The sequence below is a fragment of the Caloenas nicobarica genome, chromosome 27 (genome assembly GCF_036013445.1).
Source record: "Caloenas nicobarica isolate bCalNic1 chromosome 27, bCalNic1.hap1, whole genome shotgun sequence".
Lineage (NCBI taxonomy): Eukaryota > Metazoa > Chordata > Aves > Columbiformes > Columbidae > Caloenas > Caloenas nicobarica.
This window is the reverse complement of record NC_088271.1, coordinates 666,187-688,789: the sequence shown is the minus strand read 5'-3', so window position 1 is coordinate 688,789 and position 22,603 is coordinate 666,187. Positions and strand designations below refer to the sequence as shown.

Here is a 22,603-nt window from a genome sequence, read left to right as displayed (position 1 = left end):
ACCAGTGACATCGCAGTAAAAGAAGCTGCAGCTCTGACAGTGTCCATTGGCCCCCAAGGCTTTTTTTGTTTGGTTGGTTTTTGCCATTAACACTCACTGGACAGGCAGGCAGAAAACTACTGTAGTTTAGTTTCCTTAAAAAAAAGTCAAAGCTGGCATCTTCTTCTCCCCCGCCTTTTCAAAGTTACACGTTATACGCAAGGCAATCTGAGTTGACACTAAAAATGGCACAACCGTAAGTAGCTCCTGTGTTGTGGTACGTAATCCCACCGGAGCGGGAGCAGAGGGAGAAAGGACCCAGAAACCCCACGCATCGAGAAAGCGTGGTGCCTTCCAAATGTGCATCTCCATGTTTACAAGATCTTGTCCCCACCTCCAGAAACGGGCGACATGCAGCACAGCTCCTACGAGTGGCAGCGAGGGTCCAGCTACACCCATACCACAAAACTCAAGTGTCTTGGAATACTGAAAAAAGAAATCCCGATCATTAAGATCTGACTGCGCATGTGGGAAGGCCCAGGTTTGGAGGGAGCGGGGAAAGGAGATGGGCGAGAGAAACAGAGCGGGAATTCTGGCTTCACTGACAACTTGGAGATGGTGGAGACCCCCTCAGCGGTCAGTAAAACTCTGTGTTGACAGACGTGGTTTACGATTCTTCACATTTCAAAAGCACTCCACGGCTTAGCAGGATAACTCACAAAAATCTTCAGTATGCTGTACAAACTTACATTTTAATTTTTTTTAAGGCAACTTAACTAAATCAAATCCATCACATTCTTTCTCTTTAGCTGAAGCTTTCCAAAGTCATCTGCATTAATTATCATAGTAACCAGAGATGTGTTGTCACAGCCAATCTTAACTAGAAACTTAATCCAATCCCTTCCCCGAGCGTTTGTCAGAGCTGGGGAGGAAAACCGGTCCCTGGCGCGCAGCGCGAGGCAGAGCAGCTGCACACAGCGGCTCCGCACGGCCCGGCACCGCGGCAGCTCGGTACTCGTTACATCTGACACGACGTCTGTAACCAGAATAATGCAGTATATTTTGTTCACTCGCTGATCTTATGAAATACTGGTGTGCTTCTGAACCTGAAGGTACTCCATGAGTTAATACTCGTAATGTTCAATTTGTGGGTAACTTTTTTCTCTGCTAACTGTTTTCACTAAGGCCTTGTGTTTGCATAATGACATGAAGGGGTATTAGCCAAAGCGAGAATTTAACTTTCCCTCTTTAACACTGATCTTTAAGTTTAATAACGAGCAGAGACAGGAGTCCAGGCCTTGCAAGTGACTCCCTAACGAAACCAGAATGTTCCTGCAGAGGGACTGCAAAGAGTTGGAAATTTCCACTGGGTCATGGCCAGGGAAACAAAATGCATTTTTAGATCCCTGTCTGATCTTCTTCACCACTGTGTTTATGTATTTTTGCCCACACCACTGAAAAGGAGGATCAGGATTTTTATTTTTTTCCCCTCCCTCCAGAAGGTATAATTTTCTAGTCTGTCCACACTGAGTCAGCTTGTTTGAACAATACAGAGGGATAAGTTTCTGCTCAGTCTACTGAAGAAAGTCAACTTGTTATGGCAAGGCACGACTAACCGTTACTATTTGCTTGGAGCTCATTTGCCTTCCAGGTTTGCCTTGGAACTGATTATCTTTGTGTGTCCCCATTGGCACAGAATCAGAAGTGGTGCAAAGAAAACCGCCTGCCCGACTAAACACGATGCTTTTCTTATAAGAAGACTTTATTTAGATGCCTACTAAACAGTCATTAACCTGATACCCACCACAGGCCTCATCAGTTAGGCTACAACAGTTCAATAACTAAGCTGAACTTCAGTTTTAGGACACCAAAAAGGGCCATCACTACTGTAAGGAGAAACATGGCCTTTCGAACCTTTAAGATCTATTTGTTTGGTGAATTCATTCCCAGACGTGCTTAACACTCTCATGTCTGGCAGCCCTGTATTAGGAACATTTCAGACACAGAGATTTAGGTGTTCAGGTGAAGCTTACACCACTCTTCCTTTTCAGTAGGCTCTACACCATGACTGTTAAACCAGCTTTACAGCTCCTGGTCCTGAAATCACTCCAGGAACACGCTGAATCCGCAAGTACCAACAGCAAACCCGCAGACACACTTCGCTTCTCCCTCCAGGTCTCACCGACCCAAAAAGCAAAAGCAATTAGGATTAAAGCTCTGCTTTTCTTCCTGCACAGCGCTTCACAGTAATCCTGAACCACCAAGTCAGCCTTCGAATACAGCGCATCCACACAACTCGCTTCGAAAACAACTCACCTCAGCATATTTGGCTGGAATATCAGCTTTTTCCACACCGTAGTGATGTTTGCAGTTCGTGGCCGCAGCCACTTGAAGCACCACCTGACCCACACCTGCAACGATGAAAACACCAAACCTGAGAGCAAGGTTTTAATAATTCGCAATTTAATTAAGTAATTGAACAAACAGCCAAACCCTACCAAATCCCAAACAAATACTCGTTGGTCACATGCCTACACCATTAAATTAAAAGATTGGCTAAAACATTTGTCATAGTCTAGCGATAAAGTTCCTTTCATCCAGGCTTTTTTAAATGATTTTTTTTATACTATTGGTCAATCTCCAAGATTAAAGTGGGGAGGTTAGCAAAAAAAACCTGATTTTATTTCTGATGATACTGGGTAAAAGTATCTAACGTTTGAGCTTGTTACACAACCAGCAGCTCCACAGCCCTGCAGATATGATCTTCTCTAACCTTCCTGAACAAACAATTGTGAGCATCTTTTTTTTCTTCCAGATGGAAAATAGTTTGTCAGACCTGATGCCTTTCTAAATGTCTCATGTGAACATAACTCAGTGAAACGGGAAATTTCAGACTTCAGTCTCACTGAGGGAGGAAGGCGGTTAAAAAAAAAAGAATCGCTGAAGATCCTTGAGTGGAGAGGTATTAAGTTTTGGGGGGGGTAATGGCAGCCCTGCTGTATTTAAATTTAAAATATATTTGGTTTTTAACAACTGAATGTACTTTAAAATATTTTTCCCCAGAGGTCCTGTATCATACCAGCAACAAAACCAAAACATGCTTCATTTAAAACTTTACAATTCATCCAGTAAAAGGGGAAATTCTTATTACTCCTTTCCTGCTCTGAGCCAGATTTTAGCAACAAAAAGAAGAACATCATCTTCTTACTCAGCCTCTCTCTTCCACATGTGTTTGAGTCATATCTGGTCTCTCTACCATCTGAAAATAACTATTCCTTTTAAAACTCTAACCAGTCCATAATATGCAGTTGTAGGTTGCAAGCTGGATATTCTGGGGTCTCACGAGGCCAAAGTATTTCAGAGGAAAAACTGCTTAATTTTCCAATTCCACACCAAGTGTTTCTTGCTGGCAAGGGAAGGGTCAAGAAATCCCACGTTCAGACACGAAGGGCACAAACTGAATCCACTGAAAACAGAGGAATCCTTAGAAACGGAACTGCTATTGGTATCTTTCCAGCACTATTTATAATATCGTGTCTTCTTTATAAATGTATCTGCCAATAGCACCAGAAACCAAGAGCTTTCTGTAACATTTATAGACCCAGATTTCAGTGACACCACAGGGAGGAACGTCTGGGATGTCTATTTAATCCTGTCATAAAAAGCAGGAGCATCACTGGGGATTATCTAGAAAAGGTGCTTATCCTGCAACACAATCCTCAGTCCTGGCTTTCTTTCCAAAAACGAATTTCACTTTTTTTTTTATTTAAAACGAGAGGAAAAAACAACAGCGAAAAGAAAAAAAGAAACCCCACTGAAGTTATCGGTCACTTACCACTGCCCAAGTCAACAAACAAATCATCCTCTGTCATTTTGATTTCATCGATCATTTGGGCCACCAAGTCAAAGGAAGTTTCTCCGTAAACCTCTGGGGAAAAGGGCTCGTAGTTGTTGAGTTTCTCTGGGTCGGTCACCGAGTGGTTGTACACCTGCTGCAGGATGTGCCGGAGGAGCCCGTTGGAGGGACGGGTGTTGAGTTTCATCGGCTGGGTGGTTCCTTTCCACTGCAGGGAAAGAGCAGGAAGAAAATACGAACCCAACGTGAGCACAAGGAAACGGCATCAGAACAAGGCTGCGCTGGGACATTAATTCATTGATCACGTCTTGCTTCCTCCAGTTCAACACTTTATACAGGTAAGAAAACCAAAAAGCTCGTTAAATTGGTCTGAGAAGAGATTCCGTTCTGCTTTTGCTAGCAACCCCGCGAACGGAGCCGCTGAGCGGAGGGGCAAGCGAGGAAATTCCTGAGCCACGGGTCATTGCCACAACACACAGCAGGCTTCATATGGATTATTTAAGTACCCATAAGCCACAGATTTTCCCACACAAAAGTAAACCTGTATGGTAAATCCCTGTGAAACATCTACATGCTAAATGCAGAGAAACCTTTTCTTCCCCTTAAAGGTAACTCAGCTGTTTCCAAGTGACGGAACAAGGGAGCCAGAAGTGCCCATTAAAGAGAGATAGCTTAGAAATCTGCAGTTTGGGGAAAAAAATACATATATCTCTTTTTCTTTTCTTCCTATAAGAACGTCCCTCCAATATTAACTCCTTGACTGCCCAGGTGTGATCAAGAAATTAAGGTTTATTAATAACATCAGACCTACTAACTCCCCAGAAGAATGGAAGCGTTGAACAGTGGTGATGCGGACAGGACTAACAGCGCCAACCACTCACTGGATGTTCCTGACCAGACGTGAACTCGAAGCAGCTCGATACGCACATGAATACGTACCAACTGATGAATGCTGTCGATGGCTCGGTTGTACTTGTCACAAAGCCTCTGCATGCTTTCAAAGCTACGGGGAGAAAGAATACAGGGTCAGGTAAAACCAGAGAGTTCCGCGAGGCTTGAAGGGACAGCCTTGTGCTTTTTTGTCATCATACATACTGGAAGTAGGCGGCTATCGAGTTTGTTTCTTGCAGAACACGTAATTACATACACAGCTTTAGGACTACACGTAATTTCCTTTAATTCTCCCAGTAGACCAGGAGTACATGACAAATAATATTAGTGGAAAATCTGGAGAAAGGACTGAACTCCAAGTATTACTTATTAGAAAGTTTTGTATTCTCATAGCCCATTACTTCTTTTCCATATTCTAAGCTGCACAGAAATTTAAGACATCTGTAAATCTTTCTCCTGTGTTCCACCATCTCTCCATGATAATCAGCCCTGAGCCAAGTAGATACTTTTCTAGAAATTAACTCTGGGACTGAATATGCAAACAGACCCAGGACACAATCTGAAATTTTACCCATCAGAAAAGCATCCAGATTGCTTCATGGGTCAGCCGGGATTACAGTCAATTCTGGCAGATGCCTTAATGACAGAAGCTGAGAGGATTAAATACATTTATCTCAGGCCAGGGAAGAAAATATATTACTAGGAACATCATGTGCTACGTAATCAGACCCACAAAGCAGCAGCAAAAAAACCAACAAAAACAATCCAAGGAGTTAGAGGAGTAAGATAATTAAATCATGGCCACCCCCAAATCAGGAGGGGCGGAGGGGACCAGGGGACGTCAGAAGCGGCTCTTCAGTCCCTTGTGATCCTGTTCCCACCGCGCTGGCCAGGACACCTCTGGACGAGCAGCAGCGACCGGCACTTCAGGCTTCCAGCCACCCGCGTTTAATTCCACATTAAGACACAGCAAGAGGCTGAAACAGGGTTTTTCTGCACAGTGCGTGTGCTCCCGTAATCGTTGCTTTTCATTCACATCCCATTGTCAGTCTATCTGCTATAAGTGATTTTTATGACTAATTGTTTCAAAGGAAGTAAAAAGACTAAAATCATTACCAAAATTACAGGTTTATGACTTCCTTGAAAAGCTGCAGAAAGGTGAGTTTTGGGACCAGATGGGTTTCTCTTTTATTCGGAATCGCTGCCAGCCACACTGATGCTGCCCAGCAAAAGGTTCCCAGTGAGGACGCCAGAACTACAAAAGCTCCAGCACTGCAGTCACTTGAGTAACCCACACATCTAAACTAAGGGATTTGATGACAAGGGATGCTGGACCCCGACTTCTCCTTCGGAATTCTTCAGGAGGAAGACAGGGACTAACAAGTCTTGCAATGAAACAATTAAAATGAAATTGAGAGAGGAGGAAGCAATACCTTAAGCAGATCATGATACAAGTATCTGGTGCTCAGAACCGTCAGTGATAAATGAGAGTGATGCAGTTTAATCTGTAAACCTCATTCTAAAAGTTCAGTCACGCTGTGGACTTGAACAAATTCAGTCTCTGCCATGAAAGCAACTAAGGAGGTTTTTGTGAACTGGAGCTTGAGGGTCACCTCTTGTTGCAGTCTCAGCACCAACCGCAGAGCTCCCCACAGACACGCCGCAGGTCAGAACCCGCCTCAAGGTGAATGTCACATAATATACATTCATTTTAAGCTGTTTGTGCAATGGCTATTCACACGTAACTACCACTATCTTAAAATTACTTCTAACCGCCCCAAAGAGCGGTATGAACAGTCTGCCTGTTGCTTTAACCCCCGTGCACCGAACCCCACGCAGAGGGACGGGACGGGGCTCCCCGGGGACAGCGGGCGGGACACGGCGCTCCCGGCTCCCAACGCCGCTTCTAAACTGGAATTCTTAGTTACTACACAAGTAGAAACGTCCGTGCCATTCAGATTCCGGACACTGGACGCGGTCCAAGAGCGCAGATACCGATCATTGTTTCGGCGTGAGTAATTCCAACGTACACCAGAGCTCGACTTTCTGCTGCGCAGAGTTTCCAATTATGTCCTTCATCCAACAACCTTTGCCAATATTTCTGTTACACATTTCCTACCAAAATAACTCTGCCGAGTCTGAAGCCAGTTCAAAAGGAAAACTTCAGTTTATAGTGTCTAAGAATAACCAGTTACAAACTGATTCCCTACAAACCATGCTGGCCTGTCTTCCTGGCGGAGAAAAAAAATATTCCTCTCACCTTTTTGTATCATAGTCAATTAAAACATAGTTTTCCATAGCAAGCTTGAGATCTGGGATTTCTTCACAGACCCACCTGGAACAAGAGAAGAAATAATGAATAAAAACATCTCCAATTAAGTATAATAAGACAGTCTGTCTGAGTTCTAGACTGACGTTGCTACATGTTAAGACAGAATATTGCAGCATCTTTATCCTCCCGTTTTCCCCACATTGGTCCAACTCTACCAGCAGAATTAAGAGGAAAGCGAACAGGGACATCATTCCCAAAAAATGCAAATGCTGCAGCATCACAGCAACACGGGGAAAGGGACGTGCAAGACCAGAACTTCGCACAACACGCCCATGATGTTTTCTTAACCTTGCTTTTCTAAAAATCAAATACAGGCTGCCATGAGCACCACGAGTTGAATATCGCTCCTCATTTTTACTTGTGCTCAAAAGAGAATATGGCAAGTTAAAACAAAGTCTGCTTGACAGGGAGATTTATATGGCAACAATATCAATTCAGCTTAGAAAATAATTTAGCGCTGCTAAATTATAATCACTGCCCTCCTTTATATCTCATCTCCAGACATCCATTCACCAAGATGCAAGGAGAAATAGGAAAGGGTTCTACCCAGGTCTGACTTGAACACTTACCGAATTGTCTCAATAATTTCGTGAGCAGCATCATGGTGTTTGTCCTGAAATAAAAAGAAAATAAGAGATGTTTTCAAAAAGACCTCAGGTGTGCTGTTTGTCAGAAGATTACAGGAATCAAAATCTTTAAGAATACAGGCGGCAAGCATACTAGGAAAGGAGTCTGACTGCCACCCGGGCCATTAAACCCATCACAATGAGCTCTCTAAGAGAAAATAAGCCTTAAGGAAATACATCTTTCGAGTTTCTACAGACTAGCAGAAGATTTACAAGACGGAACTGTCATTCTCCTTATTTCCTTGTCATTTCCAGAAATCAGGAATTGCGCAGCTGGCGCCCCTGAGGATCATTGGGATGCAGCAGGTACCTGACTGCGAGTTCCACAACGAGCAGCTGATTTCACCGGCCTCGCGCCTGGTACGTGCCCGCAGCTCCAGACGGGCTGCGAGACCTCAAACAAAGCATCGAACGAGCAGCAGGAGCAGATATCAGTGCGGAAAACCCCCATAAACCTCACAGCACACACACGCACAAAGAAAAAGGAGCCCTGGACACGCAGACTTTTCCATCAGCTATAAAACAAACCACACATCCACAAGACACATTGGAACTTGTGCGTCACAGGTATGCACTAGACTGTGAGGCACAGATGTTGACTGACTTGACTTTGGGAGTTTACTCAGGAGCAACAGAAGCACAGGTGAATTTAACAAGCATTTCAAATTCGTGCTCATAAAGCCCTTGGAGCTGCATGTATATGCGCCATGCTACAAAAAAATCCTATTTTAGGGAAGTTACAGGAGTTCCCCTATCTATTGTTGTGTGATCTTGTGAAGCCTTGGTTACCAGAGGCCATCTGCACAAAGCTGAGGTTATATTTAGACATTTGTTTCTTGAAGTGGCTTTGACCTTTTAATTAGGAGTCTCGTATCCAAGGCCCTTGCAGAGCTCCAAGTGTACAGGCTCGCTTGCTCTCAAATAATTTCCCTTGTCTTCTGCTGCAGAAATGTAATTCCTATAGAGTTACCGGGGGAAATTCTACAGCAAAGGGCAGGGACAGGCAATAGAAAGCGAAGGATTTGGGGCAGGGGAAGGAAGGAAATGGAAGAAGAGAAACACTAATGGACAGATGACAAAAAACATCTGGGATTATTTCTGTTTCTTCAAGACATGGAAAGACATAAGTCAAAATGAAGCTTTTTCTATCAGGAACACAGCTTCTGTACTTGCATGAGAAAACAGATTTCCCCTTGAATAACCAGTTTATACACTTCGGATCAGCCAGTCTTGTAGTTCTCATTCCAAGAAACTTGCGCACAGCCCCTTAGACACCTGGGTCAAAACCTCAACAGAAAGGCAGGGGAACCTTCCTGAAGCCTCACAGTAAAGGGATGAAGAAACCCTTCCTATTTTACCAGGAAAAGCTTTCTTTTTTACTTCAGAATGCAAAAAGTTAGCCCCATGTCCAAGGGTTACACAAAAGACCAATCAAAGAAAACCAAAACGTTTTGGTTCCAATCTCAAAAAGGAGGAACAGCCAACACAGAAGCAGCCAGGGCATTTGGGACGGAACACACGGCGGCCTCGAATCCGAACTCACGTCTGCTCCTGACTCTCAGAGCACATATAAAGGAAGACAAAGCATACAGGAGGACTTTTCTTTCTTTTCATTTCTTATCTGAAAAGCATAAAAATAACCCAAGACAGTCAGCTCATCCATAAACATCCCCTATAAATTTTCACCTTTCGCTACACGCAGAATTATCACAGTAGAAAGCCCTTGGGCTGATCTGGCTCTCCCAGTAAACTGTGTTCCTGTATAGTAAGAATGTGCTTTATCAACATAAGCACATTATACCGGAAAAGTGAATTCACGCTTATTCTGGCATAACCGTTTTCTCCGCGGAATTTGTATTCTTCATTGATGGTTTTGGACATGCCAGCAGAACACACGGAGAAACCCCTTGTTCTATAGGTCTTCATAAAAATACCTCTAAATGACCAAAACTGCTTAATTACCAGGTGCTTTGTCTTGGGTTAAATACTGAAAAATAAATTTAAAAAAAAAAAAAAATCACAATGCACATCTACAACTGCAGATCGTGCAGTTTAAGCAAGTGGTTTTACTAACACAGCCTCATGTGGGGACTCCAGCCAGAAGGGGCCTTTCTGAGTTCAGTTTGTGCCGTTCTCCAGGAATAACGAAGTTAAAAACCGTTCCACATTGACTGCAGCTCTACCGCCCATGTTGAAACACTTACCACGTGTGCTGTAGTCTATACCTAACATACTCTGTCCCAGCAGACAAGCTCCTGAGATCGTATGCAAGTCTTGCAAACAAAAGCAGAGACGATCTCCTAATGTTTCTTCAAAGCAGAGAGGGCCATGGAAGAGGGGAGGGAAAACAGATCTGAAGGAAATATAGAGCAGTTTCCCTTTCTTTGGAGAAACTTTAAGTCCCATTTCAACATTACGGTTGTAAGATTTAACAAGAATAGACATTAAACAGCACCAGTCATCGCATCTGTATTCATGCAACTGCTTATGACACTGATAGAGAATCTTCGGCAACTCGAAAGGCAAGTTGAACAGCAACCTCCCCGACACCGCAGGCTCCCCAGCGCCGGGCTCTGCCCGCAGCCGCGCCGCTCGGGCCGGACCCGCGGCCCGGCTCTGCCCTGCGGCTGCACCCGGACCCAACACCCAAACCCGCAGGCTGGGCCTGACAAACCTCACGCCGACGGCCAGAGACGGCCTGAGGCTTCTCCAATTCACACATTTATTCTTCCGTTTCCAGGACCAACGCCAGCACGCCAGCTACACCTCCAGCGCACGTGGCGTCCGAGCCACCACCCGCGAGCGCGCCCGAGCCTCTGGACGGTCTCCAGAAGCGAATCGCTCCTGTTCGCAGCCACGGCGTCCGTGTCACAGGAGCCGTTCCCTTCTCCCTCCTCCCTGCACGCTACGTGCTGCTCCCCGGCCTGGCTGTACTTGTGCAATTATTTGATATTTATGCAGCCTGAGAGGCCCTCGGAATCTTCTGAGCCACAAAAATACAAGTTATCTCATGAGACAAGACCTTATCTCTTTAATGTGGTCTATGCAGTAAGTATTTAAAGTACAAAGTTGCCATTTATAGTAATTATTGAGAATGCCCAAAGCTATTCATAACAACTTTATTAAAACAAAACTAAGCACGCATTAAAAGTTAGCTATGGCAGTCAATTCTCTCCAGCTGAACTTTTTATTATAGAGAGTTCTTATTTTCAACCTAAACGTACAATTTAAAATTGAAACATGAGCTCCCAGAGAAACTCCCAACAGTTTGTGCCAGGACACTTCATTGGAACAGCAATAGAATTTCTGATCATGGGGGATAATGAACGTTTCTATGTGCTTCAATGCTCCAGCCAGCCCTCTTTGTACAAAAGACATTTTGTATCTCAGATATGAGAAGCTCTATATGTGGTTTTAAAGGCCAGACAACACAGTGCCCAAAAGCTCTTCCCAAGTATGTATTTTCAGGCATTCATTATCATTTTCTATAATCGCATACTGTTTGTTAATCAAAATTTAAAAAAAATATATATATATATATATATCATCAATATGACCAGAACTTACAAGTTCTCAGTAGTAATGGCAGCTATTATTCCAACACCTACACATGAAAACTAAAGGGTCCCCAATCATACAAGGCATCTTATAAACAGCACCGGACACATTTCGGTCATCTATCGATAACTTGGTTCTACAAAGCACCCAATTTCTAATGCAAACAGCTGGAAAAGAAGCTTTTGCAGAACACTCTACAAGAGTAGAGTGAAAATGACACTTGTTACATTTTTGCCACAAGCTAGCTGTTCCAAAGGCTTTTAATTCACTTTTAACGCACACTCTTGCACCAGGCGTGGCTGGTTTGGTTACATTATTTTTTCAAGTTAACATTCCTTAGGATACCTTAACTGCATTATTTTGATATAATTCTGTAATCCGGTAGCATATCCTCGACTCTGCGGTGTATTCGTACGCAACTGGTTCTCTCACCGTGCAACAATCCAGAGTCTGAAGTGAATCTCCAACCTAAACCAACAGATTTAAACGCTGGATGTTCCCCTCTCAGACACCAAGAACACGTGCAATTAAACTGGGCAGTCTGCAATTAAACTGGGCAGCCGTCGTTGCCTGCAGCAAGGAACACCACCCTAGTGCCCTTCGAAATCCACCTATTTCTATACTCGGGTCCTTGTCAGGACAGGGTGCTCATCCTGTAGGGGCTTGGGGCTGAATGCTTCTGAGCTTCATTTCCAAACCGGGATCCTTGGGAGGTCTGATCAGTCCTACACAATAAAGGCAGTAAAAAGCCTAAACCTGCAAACCTGAGAGGAGAATAAATGGTTTGAAAAACCTGGATAAGGTCTTGAAAAACAGAAATCCAGCTCATGTGCTTTCTATCAGTAGCTCTCAAAGCACCACACAAAGCACCTGAAGACCCCTTATCTGCTCTTCATAGACAGGACTGGTTTTGCGCGTAGCTTTGACTGCCCAGGACGAAAGTGCCCCACAGCAAGGGCAGCTCTTCCCTTTGCAGAGCCAGAGCACATTTCCTCCCAGACACAGGCCAGGTGGCCCGAGCGGCTGCTCACAACTGCGCAGACGAGCTGTGGTCAAGCATTTGCAAAGCAGGAGGAAAAGATCTCCCACCAGCTTTTCACTGCCCGCCAGAGAAATTCAGAGAAAACGAAACCTGAAACTAGTTAAAAATAAATCAATGGCGACACTCATGTACGTTTTAATGATTGTCTTTAGATACTGTTCTCAGCCAGGTAGCACTGGCTCCCAAGTACTAACCGCTGACTCCACTCCTGTCTTAACAGAAGCCTTTTTGATTTGCCAAATTCCGATCGGCAAACGATCTGTTTGACTCACAAAACAAAGCAGGTCAGTCTCCCCAGCCCCGGTGTAAAGAGCAGCCTGGTTGCCTGCAGTGGCAGCTCTCTCCCCAGGCAGTGGTCCATAAATCCAGAGCAGAGGATGTTACAGCTGGAGACAAGATGGTTAGCAGAGATCAAAAAGATGGATTAGGAAAAGCCAATCAATCTTGCAGAAGACTAGTGGGACAAGTGCCTCTCTAATGTCCCTGAGGTTTCCTCCATCTGTGGTGGATGATAAGCATTTCTCTAGACACCAAAACCAGCAACACGAGCTACTGCAGCTGCAGGAAAGCGCCCAGGACCCTGCGGGGCACACGGGTGCCCTCTCCAAACCGCTGCATCCAGCCTGGCAGGAGTTCACGTTCCTCCTCCCGTGGGGTTTAACTTCATTTACACCCTGTCTAGAAAGATTCCCCAATATAGCCTCTACGTCCAGAGCATGTCCATGTTCAATACACCTGCAAACAGCAGCTGACAAGAGCCTATGAAGAGCCGGGACAAAAATATTTCCAGCTGCTACGGCAGCAAAGAGCTGCCTGCCAAAGGGAAGAGCTGGGCTCCGCAGTCCTGCCGGCTACGCCTTCTGTCGCCGCACGTTTTAAGGTCTTTGCCTCGTGCTCAAGTGCCACTTACGCTTTGAGTAAGAAAAAGGGAAAGTCTGTTCCTTGCAATATTTCTATAACCAGACTTCTTTCAATATTATCAGGTGTTATCCCAAATCAAGATTGTGTCATTTACCTTCCATATCAACAACCAAAGCACAAATCTTTCTACCAGGTGAGATGAGAACCAAAAGTCTTCTTTGAAGCATCCAATTACTGTTCTTCCCTTACATCAAAAAAGTGTAAGGACATTCACAAGTATACATATATATTAGTATACATAAGAAGAGATTTCTGCTGAGAACAGCTTTTCTCCCAGCCCCAGTGACACAGCAAGGGGAACAAGAGCTACCAAGAGTGTATTTTGAAACACAGCAAGGGAGCAGCCAAGTTTGATGCAGTTTCAGCAGTCAGTAAGTTTACCGTCACATAAAACTACATGGAAAACAGAGAGAGTGTCATGGCCTCCTTAGTGGATACATAAGGACTTGTATAGAAAAAAATAAGCTTGGCCCAAGATCCAAAATATGCTAAAACTGCTCCGGGCAATCCCCATATAGCATGAATACAGTTGATTGGGAATTTTCAGACAAGACAGCTGCGGATCTGGTTGCAACAGGGACTTACACTTTGATCGCAGCTACCTAAAGCACAATAAAACCGCTCTGCCTTTCACATGGCAATTCCAACTGTTGCTACGGACACCGCACAAATGCAGGAGAGCGGTTCCCATGGCGGTGGGCAGGAGGGGCCGAACAAACACCGCAACACGCAGCCGCTCGGCAGCGTCCGAGGACACATCCCCACGGGCAGCAGCGGGACGAGCTGCAGGACGAGCTGCGCCAACCAGAGCCCAGGCCGGAGGAAGTAGTTCTATTGTGCAAAAAGACAGATTAGTTAAAAAAAATAATAATAATGGAAAATATAGGGGAATGCAACTATTTGGGTACAACAGTACCTTGCACTGGTGTAAAATGTCACCATTTCAGTTGAGTTTTAGGCAATATCCTCTTGCTCCAGGCCAGCACGCACACAGCAAAGCCAGGCCTCGGCTAAAACTAGAACTTGGGGGTGTTTTGTAAATGACCCTACAATATTACAACGTATTCTTCATGTGTTGCAAATTGCTCGCTCTTCTACTAAGCAGGGAGGGAAGCCAAACAAGACCAAGGCTGCCAACAGAGATGTTATATTATATCATATCGAATCACCTGCAGCACAAAGGAAATCCAGCTGAGGAATGAAAAAGTAGTCTTAAAAGGCCAAAAATTTTATAATTTCAGAAGTATATACTGTCCAACACTAATAATATTGCTGAGGTCTAAGAAGTAAACGACTAGTGCCAAAACCTCAGGAAATTGCCCTTCACGCTATAGGGAAAATATCATAAAGTACCTCAATGGCAGAAACAGTATTAAACTCCAGCAATTTTTAGTAAGCAACTTATTCAGAACTTTCTGCAGTATTTTGGTTTTTGGAAGTTTCCAACACTTCATTGAGCTGTCTCCAATTCTTCCTTAGATTTTTCATCTAACACTAAAAAGTTCTCTCCGTGTAGATTTTTAGGAAACTCTCATTCACTCATGAAATGAAACAAAGCAAAATACTCAGAACAGGAACTTTTTCGTTATTCATAGATCTGTTCATATCTATGAAGCCATCATTTCCTGCTGTAAAATATACTCACCCTCTTCCTATGCTCTAAAAATAGTACCTACTCCATTTGATATCTATAGCAGCATGTGGAAAATATCGTATATTCAGTTTTATCTCTTGTTCCTCTTCAGAGTTAGTTTTGTCTTTAATAATTACTAGGAAAGTAAATATATTATGTTCACAGATTCTTAATATGAAGTTCTGCTTCTCTGGATCCTTCTGTTAGGAAGGAGAAAATAAACTAAGCAAAAATATTTTAAATATATTGAGACACATTGTGATTATCGACTTGTGATAAATACAGTGTGAGGGGAGAAAAAAGCACCCCAGCACTGGTCCTCGTCCTGATCATCAGGGTAAAAAGCTTTAATCGGACAGTCAAAGGTTAACTCGAAGCAGGAAGAAAAAAACCAAGGCAGTAAGAAAGGGGAAAAAGAAAGAAGAGTACGAAAGTCGACATATGGATGTCTGGGGAGAAGGGTGATTAAATTTCCCATAAATCTTGCATACCAAGAGGTAAGATATTTTGCCTAAATTCCCAGGGGGAACACAACTCAGTCACATATCTGAGGCTTGAAAGGATAATCATCTCCATATATATTACGGCTGCCATGAAGGACAAGGGCTGGAGCTGCACGCGGTGGCAGGATTTCCCTGGGCACACTCGGAGCTTTCAATACTGTGTCCAGCTGTAACCGATGGGTGAATTTTAGGCAGATAAATTGAATTGCCTGAGCTGGAACTTTGGCCAAGACAGGAACATTAATCCTCGCTCATCTCCTGACAGGGGGGAAAAGGAAAAAAAGGGCAATCTTGAACAGCTACTCCATCTTTCAACAGTTACCTTGCAGATAACTCAGTTATATGAAAAATAAAGAGCACTGCAGTCTTAAGATGCGATACAAGAGAACGACTTTGACTTTTCATGTAGAAATACTAGGGAAAAAAGTCTATGTCAACTGAACTCATGATTTATGTTGTACCCAACTGGGCAGAGCTTTGAACAAAAGTGGGTCTGAAAACTGAACAAGTACCAAATTGTCACTCATGGCAAGTTCTACTTCAAAGGGTAAAGCCCAGCAGAAAACTTCTATTCTGTAATAACCACGCGTGCACAATTAAACGCTGTACGGTTACATTCTTCCTCACCTCCCAACAGCACATTGTCGGGTTCCCTTTGGCATTCGTGAGAGCAGAAAAGTACAGAAAAAATGATGCAACTGTGCCAATTCTGTCATTTGCTTCTGTGTATCTGCTCGGCAGTAAAGAAACCCGAGTGCTTTTGAAATGACCGAGTCAATTATTTCCCAGTTTTACACTACTCATGCTCCCCATTCCATGATTTTTTTTAGAAGTGGGGAGGACAGAGGGGTGTTGAGAAATCGGAAGTCTGCTTAAGTTTTCGAACCTTTTTTGTTCAGTAGAGAAGCTTCTATACGTAATTAGTCATCCCCACACGCATTTCCCAACAAGCTGCATTGACAGCATCTATGAAATCAGAGAAAATCCCCTAACCTCTGCCACCGCTGACAAATTTCTGGGCGATTACTCAGGGCGTGAGGAGGTTTTGCCTGGCAAAGCCAGCTCAACAGTTTCCTCGCCTGCCGCCCCCTCCTCTGCACCGCCAGCATGAGTCAGACTACAGAGCAGGGCGGAGGGGGGGCCGCCTGTGAAAACACTGGAACGTTTTCTTTCCAGCCCAGATATTTTCAGCGACGCAGTTCCCAGAGCCACCCCACACACAGCAGAGGGGCTGTCGCCAGGCTCAGGAACCGCGGGCGCAAGGGACAGCCTCACCGTGTGCCCCCAGCGCCCCATCTTCTCTCTCCAGCACAAGCTGATCCAAGGGAAAACCCGCACGCACGTGGAAAACGTGAAACTGATTTCCAGCAGCTCACTTTAGAATCACAGAATCATTTCAGTTGGAAGAGACCCTCAGGATCATCGAGTCCAACTGTTCCCCCAGCCCTGGCACTGCCCTGTGTCCTGAGAACCTCATGTCCGTCTGTCCAACCCCTCCAGGGATGGTGACTCCAGCACTGCCCTGGGCAGCCTGTTCCAATGCCCCACAGCCCTTTGGGGAAGAAATTGTTCCCCAGATCCAACCTCAGCCTCCCCTGGCGCAACTTGAGGCCGTTTCCTCTGGTCCTGGCGCTTGTTCCTGGGGAGCAGAGCCCGACCCCCCCGGCTCCAAGCTCCTTCCAGGCAGTGCCGGAGTGCGATGGAGTGTGTGGTGAGGACGGGCTGGATTTGTACAACGGAACAGCAAAAGCAAGCAGCTGTGGGAGCACAGGACCAGCCTCGGCAGCGCCAGCAGCTCGGGTGTGACACCAAAGGGACGCATTTAGGACCAATTTAGGATCCTCCTAAATTGATCTTCCCATACTGTGCTACAGCACCCAACTTCAGCAACCGCTCCCACACTGTCTCAGAAGTCAAAGCTTGTCATCAGAAAAGCTATTTCCAGTAAAGCTGAGTGACACACAGACAATAAAGCACTAAATTCTTAAACAAGGTTTGTAATGCACCTTCCACTGCAGATCTTTAGTTTCAGAGGTGACACTCCCTGCAGGCTGTGATCTGCCCTTGAGCACAGCACATTCCTCTGGTGACAGAACGCTATCAGCTGCATCACCCGCCAGTGGAGGGAGGAATAAAAAAAAGAAAACACGCCCATGACACACTCGCTCTTTGCCCTTCCACCTGTCCAAAGGCCGGTACATCAAGCTCGGATCCCATTCCTCCCCGCCTCTCCAACAGCTGCACCGAGATGCTCTGACAACACTCAATTAGCCAACGAGGATTCTTTGCCACTACGACTGAGTGGAAAGTCAGCAGCAAAGAGGAGGAACACAGATAAATCAATGAATTATTCAAGCCAGACTTATCACAGTTACTAATTTGGAGGTTTAAGCTTCAGCAGCTCATGGAAGACGCACCTCGCCCTGGTATGATGTGCACAATGGCTCAACCAGGACTGTCCAGGCTGTTAGATGGGAATCAAGTTGGTTAAAGATACTCAGAGCGTCGCTGGGAGCCAGTCAGTCAGTTCCCAGGCACTATCGCACAAACGCCTGGTCCTGGCAAGTCGAACAGGGAGGGGAGAACACGGCACCCCCACCCCTGACACACAGGGCGGTTGGCAGTTCTCTTTCGGGGGAACGCTATTCAGGGGGTGAGCGACAGGAAGGCCTACCAGATGAAAAGAGCAAGGCGCGACAGACAGATGTCTAATTCTGAAAGCTGAAAGGACTTGCAGAGCATTTACAGGACAGGCAGCCCTTGGCAGCCGCGCGGGTGACGGACGCGGTGCCGGGACAGCAAAGCCAAAGCCAACACCGTCCCAGCCCGGGCCCCTTCGGCAGCACCCGCACTGGCTTTGATCACCCTGCAAACCCGTTCAGTGCAAACCCAAGGGAGAGGAGATAAATGAACCGTGGTGTCCCCTTATTGATGCACGTGCTGCCGGAAAACTGGCTTTGCCACATTCACATACTCCTATGTTGCAATGGGCTGCACCTCAGCGAACACGCATTTTGGTGACAATAATGAGTTCCAGCAGCTCTGGAGCCTCCTGTTGCTCAGTTCTCTACGTGAGCAAACTCGCGCTGCTGCCAGAGATGTATCAGCAGAACCACGCCAGAGCAGATTGTGGAACTGAGCCAGATTTAAAAATAAATTTAAAAAACCCACCCCACACACTTTTTTCCCCCACACACCAGGGCTGGGGCTCCTTAAGCAGGAACTGTTGTCTAGAGGAGTTCAAAGTACAACCTCAGACACCCCACAGATAAGGCAGAATGCACCATGATATGAAAATTCTCCACGTTCAAACCTCATAAATATTCAGATTTAACTAGAGCAGAAGTCAGAGGTGAGAGAATGAACCGCTTTAAGGACACTTCTCTGGAATGAAACTAAATATCTACAAGTCTTAGAACTACAAGAGGACTTCACCCCTTGTATCCATCAGACCTACCTCTAAGTAGTAAGTACCAAGTTGTGTATATCAGTACATAAAGTATGACCACAAATGCCATCCCCTGTTGGCATCCGCCTATTTAATACCACCCAGATCCATTAACTCTGCTCGCTCACCCATCTGAGCACGACATCCTTCCTTTGTCCAGCCCTGTATTTCATCCGCTATCAAAACTAAAATTTTAAACGCAGTATCGCTGGTCGCTGCCAACCTAACGCAAAGAATGGGGCAGGTATGTGGGAGTCAAGGAGTTAAAGAACACACAAAAGAATATACTCACTTCAGCTCTGATTAAGCGGGGCACTCATAAAAACAGAGGTCAACATCAGAAAATATTTTGTGAGTCATGAGGAGAGATTACTCACCACGCACTATTCAACTTACTCATCACAGTGTGCCACGGACAGAAGTGCTCACCATGGATTCATTAGGAAACCGTGGCCTTTCCTTTGAGACAGCAGAAAGCGGGGGAAGGAGTCACACTTTCAGTTTTGTGTGTAAGGCGGTGGGAGGCTGTATCTGCAACACCAGTGCGCTCTCCTCCCACGGCCCTAATTAGACTGGGAGGGAAATACAGAAATACGTGTTTCACATCACCCTCCCCGGCTCTTTCCGCATCCCAACAAGCTGCAGTTTGTCAGCTGAGCTATTATGCAAACTCAGCAGTCTGGAGAGACCCCACTTCTATTATCCACAAAATAAGCAGCAGTCCTGCAATAAACAGACATGTCATTAATCCAAGCAGCCTTTAATATGAGACATAAGACCCTTCGCCTTTTACGCAGCAATACTGACGCCACTAATTTAAGATGTAGTGAGAGCATAAAAATAGCCAAGTTACTCAATGCGGGTTACATCACACTCACCAAGCAGCAGGTCTGCAGCACCAGTCACCCTGATCCTGGGAAAGATGATTCCCTGCCATTCCTGGCGCTCTCACCAAAAACAATCAGCAAGGACCACGAGCTTCCCCTCCCCTTTCTCTCCAGCTCTCTTTGGAAAATATACCTCGCTGCATCCAACAGGAAGCAGCAAGAATGCTGCTAAATAAAACTACTTGAAGTGCATTTTTTTTCCCCCCAAGTATCCCACCTTGCCTCCTAGGAACCAAGCAGCAGAACGAGCAGTGAAACTAAGAAATGTTCTGCTTACGTCAAACGGAGCTGAGCTCTAAAACCACAACGGTACAGACAGCGCTGGCAGCGCCGGGCTGAGCCCACGAGGAGAGCCAGCCGGCGGCTCAGCAGAGCACCGTGTTAGCAGGCCAGACGCAGAGAGCGCCGTTTATTTCTAAAGCTCCACAGTTCGTGTGCTGCCGCAAAGGGCAGAGCTGCAAGCGGCGCGCGTACGCACGCGTGTGTGCACGCACACGTCTGTAATACAGCGTGAGCTTTTCACCCAAACTGCAGGACAGAGTATTGATCGGCTCCAGATGAACTTCTGTGTTACTGTGGAAGAAATCTGCAATGCAAAGAGGCGGGTTTAATGGCAGGATGTTCGGGTTTGGGGGTATTTCTTCACACACGCAGACAGCGCGTGTGGATGAGCACCCCTGCCCCTTGCGTTTGCGATTAAGTGGAAAAGAAAATCTATGTGCTCTGCCATCTTCAGAACCGGCTGCTCAAGTTTTCCTCAATTACCCAAATCCTTACTTCCCATGCTGCAAACAGCATTGAAACACACATGGGGCGGGGGGAGGTTGTAGGTCGCAATTTGTTTTGTTTTCTTAAAGCCTGTAGGAAGTTTAGTGAATATACCTAAAAACCATTCCTTCATTCCAGATTAATCCCTAACCTACGTAAGCTTTAACCTATACTTCGCACAACCAGCTCAGAGACACAAGTTAATATTTGGCAACACAAACTAAAACTGAACTGGTCATCGTTCTACTTTCAGTTTCTGTCAATTTGAGCAGAGCGCGCGCCCGCGAACACACGCGAATGACAGAACGGCTGCAGCAACCAGCGTGAGCAGCCGATGGAAGCCGCACGCCAGCCTCCATGGAGGATGTTTTGGACAGCACAGATACGGCAACGGCACCAAAAGGCAGGCGGCAGACCCGGATCCGCAGCCATCTCCCCTGCCAAGAGCAATACATTTCTAATCATTCACACACAGGCGTGTCACGATTGCCAAGCGAGCAGCAACATCAGCAGTGTCAGCTGCCTCAGCCTGCGTGTCCCAGTGTGTTCTCCCCGTGAAGCAGCACACGTACAAGAGCAAAGCCTGAAACACAAGGGATAATCAACGGTACTCAGGCCAAGTAAAACATATATATATATATATAGAGAGAGAGAGATTTTTCCTGTTACAAACTGTTCTCAAGGGTGCTACAAACAGGGTGAAAAATTGCTTAAGGGTTGGTACAAACCGTACACACATACAAAAAAAACCCCACAAACCCAAACCTCTCAAGCCTTTCGCCTCTCGTGAGATTTTCGCTAATTCGAACAGGGACGCTGTTATCAAGGTCATCCATCTCTCACTCGGGGCTCGGGAGAGGCAGAGAAAAGTCCAGCAAGTTCGGAAAAAACCACCGCTCACATAACTGACCAGGGACAAGTGACATTTTATTTGAAAGCACGCGGATTACGGCTGCCATCAACTGACAAACCCGACTTGAATTCTGTTCAGACCAAATAAAAGAGAAGCTACAAGGGCACTGGTTTGAGGGAGACCCAAGCAACAGCACAACCCCTACCGAAGGCAGAGCCCACAATTAACGCTTCTCCTCTGCTTGTTTCCATTCCTGCCACCGGGTTTGGGAGGGGGGCGGGAATTCGGGCGGTAATTATCAGCCAGAAAGCCCCCTCGGTTTCGCCCCGCTCCGAGCAGCTCTAGTTATTAACCGGTCACACGAGCCGGGCACAGACAAACACGCAAACTTTTCATTAACCAGTCCTCCTCCTCCCCGCCCTTAAGTTTACTCAACCAATTATCAAAAGAAATGGGGGTTGTGGCCCGCAGGAGAGCAGAGCCCCCAGCGCCGGGGTCGCTCCCGCACGGGAGGCGCTACCGGGCGAATGACCGGATTCCTCCCGCTCCCGGGAAGAGCCGGCGTTAACGGACGGACTAACAAGCGCGGCGGGCGGCACGGCGGCCGGGCCGCGCCGGGGCCGGGCGGCGCGGAGCGGGGCGGAGCGGCCGCGCCGGGGCCGGGCGGCGCGGGGCAGGTGCCGGGGCCATACTCACGTAGACGGGCAGCGGCCAGGGGTACACGGCGGGCTCGGCTCCCACGGGCGACTTCAGCCGGAGCTCCAGCCTCTCGCCCATGTCGGCAGCCGGAGGAGGCGGCGGCGGCCCCGCACCATGCTAGAGGGGCCGGCTGGGGCGGGGTGTGGCGGCCGGGCCCGGCCGGGGGCGTGTGCGCGGCGCGGCGGCAGCGGCGGGCGGAGAGGCGGGGAGGGGAGGCCGGTGCCGGCGGGGGCGCCCGCCCCGCTCGCCTCCCTCTATTGTCGCTAGCGGCCCGCGGGGCTCCGCGGCGCCGCCGCCATCTTGGGCCGGCGTGAGGCGAAGCACAATGAGCGCCGGGCCGGCCCGAGCGACGCGCGGGGGCGGGCGCGGCCTCGCGCTCCCGCCCCCTGTCCTCAGCTGCCCTCCCCGCGCGCGCCCCCGCCCCGCGCGCGCGCCAAGGCGGCGCGAGAGCTGCCGCGTCCCGCCCGCGCGCGGGGCGCGGCACGAGCGGCACGCTGCGCACGAGGCGGCGGCGCCGGGGGGACAGGGCCGGGCGCTGAGCGACGCCGCCTTGCGTGTCCGCGGGTGCCCAGCGGCGGCCCGGAGCAGAGCGGTACCGGTTCGCGTC

General features: G+C 47.0%; 1 protein-coding gene across 6 annotated transcripts in view; it reads right to left on the bottom strand.

The window, feature by feature from the left end:
- Positions 1–22,327, bottom strand: part of DOT1L (DOT1 like histone lysine methyltransferase) — a 64,864-nt gene extending 42,537 nt beyond the window's left edge. For all 6 annotated transcript variants that reach the window (XR_010607671.1, XM_065652445.1, XM_065652443.1 and 3 more), the window contains exons 1-6: positions 21,994–22,327; positions 7,628–7,671; positions 6,987–7,061; positions 4,775–4,838; positions 3,815–4,043; positions 2,296–2,390 (exon numbers count right to left, since the gene is read on the bottom strand). Coding sequence is in view for 5 of the 6 variants with exons in the window: in XM_065652445.1 (XP_065508517.1) it covers positions 2,296–2,390; positions 3,815–4,043; positions 4,775–4,838; positions 6,987–7,061; positions 7,628–7,671; positions 21,994–22,074 (588 nt within the window). In the remaining variant the exon portion in view is untranslated. The remainder of the gene's footprint in view (positions 1–2,295; positions 2,391–3,814; positions 4,044–4,774; positions 4,839–6,986; positions 7,062–7,627; positions 7,672–21,993) is intronic.
- Positions 22,328–22,603: the final 276 nt, after the last annotated feature.